At 36.7% G+C, this 2659-nt stretch overlaps 1 protein-coding gene across 1 annotated transcript; it reads left to right on the forward strand.

Moving 5' to 3' along the window:
* Positions 1-131: 131 nt before the first annotated feature.
* Positions 132-1482, forward strand: LOC18050914. The gene has a single exon (XM_006448397.2). It carries the CDS (start codon positions 241-243, stop codon positions 1276-1278), a length of 1038 nt encoding a protein of 345 aa, XP_006448460.2. The 5' UTR covers positions 132-240; the 3' UTR covers positions 1279-1482.
* The last annotated feature ends 1177 nt before the right edge of the window (positions 1483-2659 follow it).

Genomic DNA, 2659 nt, shown 5'->3' on the forward strand with positions numbered 1-2659 from the left:
TGCTCGTTTTCCGACTATATAGTAATTTGTAAATATTTAAAAGCTCAGTGATCTAGATGTTATTAACTTAAAATCCCATTATTTTATTATCTTCAACCTCACCCTTGTTGCCTTTATAAACGTGACTCACACATCATTGCAAGCCTCTCCCCTCTGCAACTCAAAATTTCTCTCCTCTGTTTCCATTTTTCATTGAAAAGTCTCGCTTTTTTGTGTTCCCTTGTGTTGCTTCATAGCCATATGGAGATTCTAGTAGTCAATAGAATAATTGATTTCGAAACAAACATAAACCCTTCATTAGTATCCCAAGTTTCTGCAGTTTCTGGGATTGGCAAGTTTTACCAAACTTACAATTTATGGAAGTGGGGCGCTTTAATACTTGCCCTAATTGCTTCGTTCACAACTATAATCAATAGAGTCAAGGCTTTGATTGTTAAATTACAGAAACACCCTTCTCTGTCCTCATCACAACATCATCAGCTTCTCGATGACGACGATTACGAGACAGATTCTATTTCTTCGGACGACGAAGACGAACAAGAACGAGATGGTGATGGTGATGGTGATGGCGATGAAGAAGAAGATGAGGAAGAGGAGGAGTCAGGAACGACGCCGTTTTATACTTCTCGGAACTGGCAACGACATGTTGACGAAGATTTTCGCGTGAGAGGTTCTGGAGACGTGTACGACGACGACGAACAATGGCAAAACCGTAATTTGGGACTTAGACGACGTCGTAGGAACATCGGAGATCTATTCTCTTGGTCGGAGTTGATGATGACTAGTGGCAAAAACGTTGTTAAGCTTTGGGATAATCTCGGGTTAGGATTAGGCTTAAACTTGGAAGATTATTCGGAAAACGAGTTTACGATTTACGACATGAATTATGAACGAGAATTCCGAAAAATCGCCTCCATTTTCGGCAGGAAAGACGAGAGTCCGGCGTTTGTTTCTGCATCGTCGTCCCCGGCGGTGATCGTCTCCGCCGCCACGAGTGGCAGCGGCAGAGTTGCGTTAGGTGGGTGGGACACGCGTATCGGTTCGAGATTGCCGGCGATACTGGCCGAATGGCGGCCGAAACTCGGGAATATCGTTGGGATCAAGGCCGGAGGAATTGAGAAAGTTCTCGTCAGGGATAGCGTCAGTAACGCGTTAACGGTTGGTGACATGCGCAAGGTTAACTCGCCGTTAGATGACCCGACCGAGGCTGACGTGGACACGTGGTGGGATGCTGACGCTGTTATTGTGACGGAGGACTGCTTGGACAACTCAAATTAGGAAATATTTATTAATATGGAAAACAAAATAATTTGTAAATAATTTATGCTTTATTTGTTTTCAATTTATATTTGCTACCAACGACCAAGAACCACCCAATGATACGGGGTAGATTTCTTCAATTTATTTTGGGGTTCTAAATATAAAAAAATATGGGGTTCAAAAAAGAACATATTGATAAATGGGATTTCATATTATTATCTAGCTAGCCATATTGATCGTAAGTATTTTGGAAACAACAATATGCATGTGATGTGCGACAAATATTATGTTATTTGAATTTAAAATTTATGGATTTGAAAATACTAATTTTTTACTAATTTATATTTGCCCTAAATTATATTTAATATAACTTACAATTAATAATATTGACTTCACATGGCCCACTTGCATATTACTCACTATTGTATTATTTTTGTTAGTTGTAAGTGAGATTGTCTTCATATTTTAGCAACACGTTCAATTCACTTTACCGCAAAATACGTGTTCAAATTAAAAAAAGTCTAAGAAGTGGAAATTGAATCATTTGATGTTACAATTGATTGATTAAAACATACATTTCACATGTTGAAACAGACACTTCAGATAGGTATGAAATAGGAGATTAACCAAATTCGAAAGTTAAAAGCCAAGAAAGCTGAATTTCTCGACGGTAGCAGACCAAAGTTTCTTTGTACGTTTTTAGGCAAAGAAATGGAGACTGCTAACTAACAATTAAATACGAGGTTCGGCTATATTGGAGTTCACCTATGGTGAAATACGAATCTCACCCACATATGTAAAGTGATGAATAATAAATAATGAGTTATAATGAGTTTTTTACTATTTATTATATTGCATGTGTGGTTGAGATTCGTGATTCACCGTAGATGAACTCCAACATAACCATAACCTTAAATACGACTTCATATGCGAATGGGTTCGTAGTCCATTGGGACGATTGAGACACATGAATTCAAGTTTCAACAATTCTTTTTCTATTAAAATTTTATTTAACTCTCCGCATTAAAAGTAAAATAAATCTCACTTCAGTATTAAGTGAGGTTATTCTTGGATTGAATTTTTGTTATAAATTTTCAGTATTTTTCACTAACTCTTTCATACTGGAAGGATTGCGGGCGACACTAACTTTTTCAGCCATTTCTTTCAAATTTCAACTTTTAGGTAAATTACTTTTGTCTTTTCCCAATAATTTTCAGTTAAATATTTGTTTATTTGATAGCTAGCTACCTTCAACTGAACTGAAATGATAGAAATCAACAAGGTCGATCACAATTCACAGCACCTTACCTAAAGATTGCTAATTGACAAACGTTACATGAAAATTTCATGCATTTTTAAATCATGCATAAATTTTAACCATAGTTGACAAATTTTGATA

This window comes from Citrus clementina, unplaced genomic scaffold (genome assembly GCF_000493195.1).
Source record: "Citrus clementina cultivar Clemenules unplaced genomic scaffold, Citrus_clementina_v1.0 scaffold_2, whole genome shotgun sequence".
NCBI classification, from domain to species: Eukaryota; Viridiplantae; Streptophyta; class Magnoliopsida; order Sapindales; family Rutaceae; genus Citrus; species Citrus x clementina.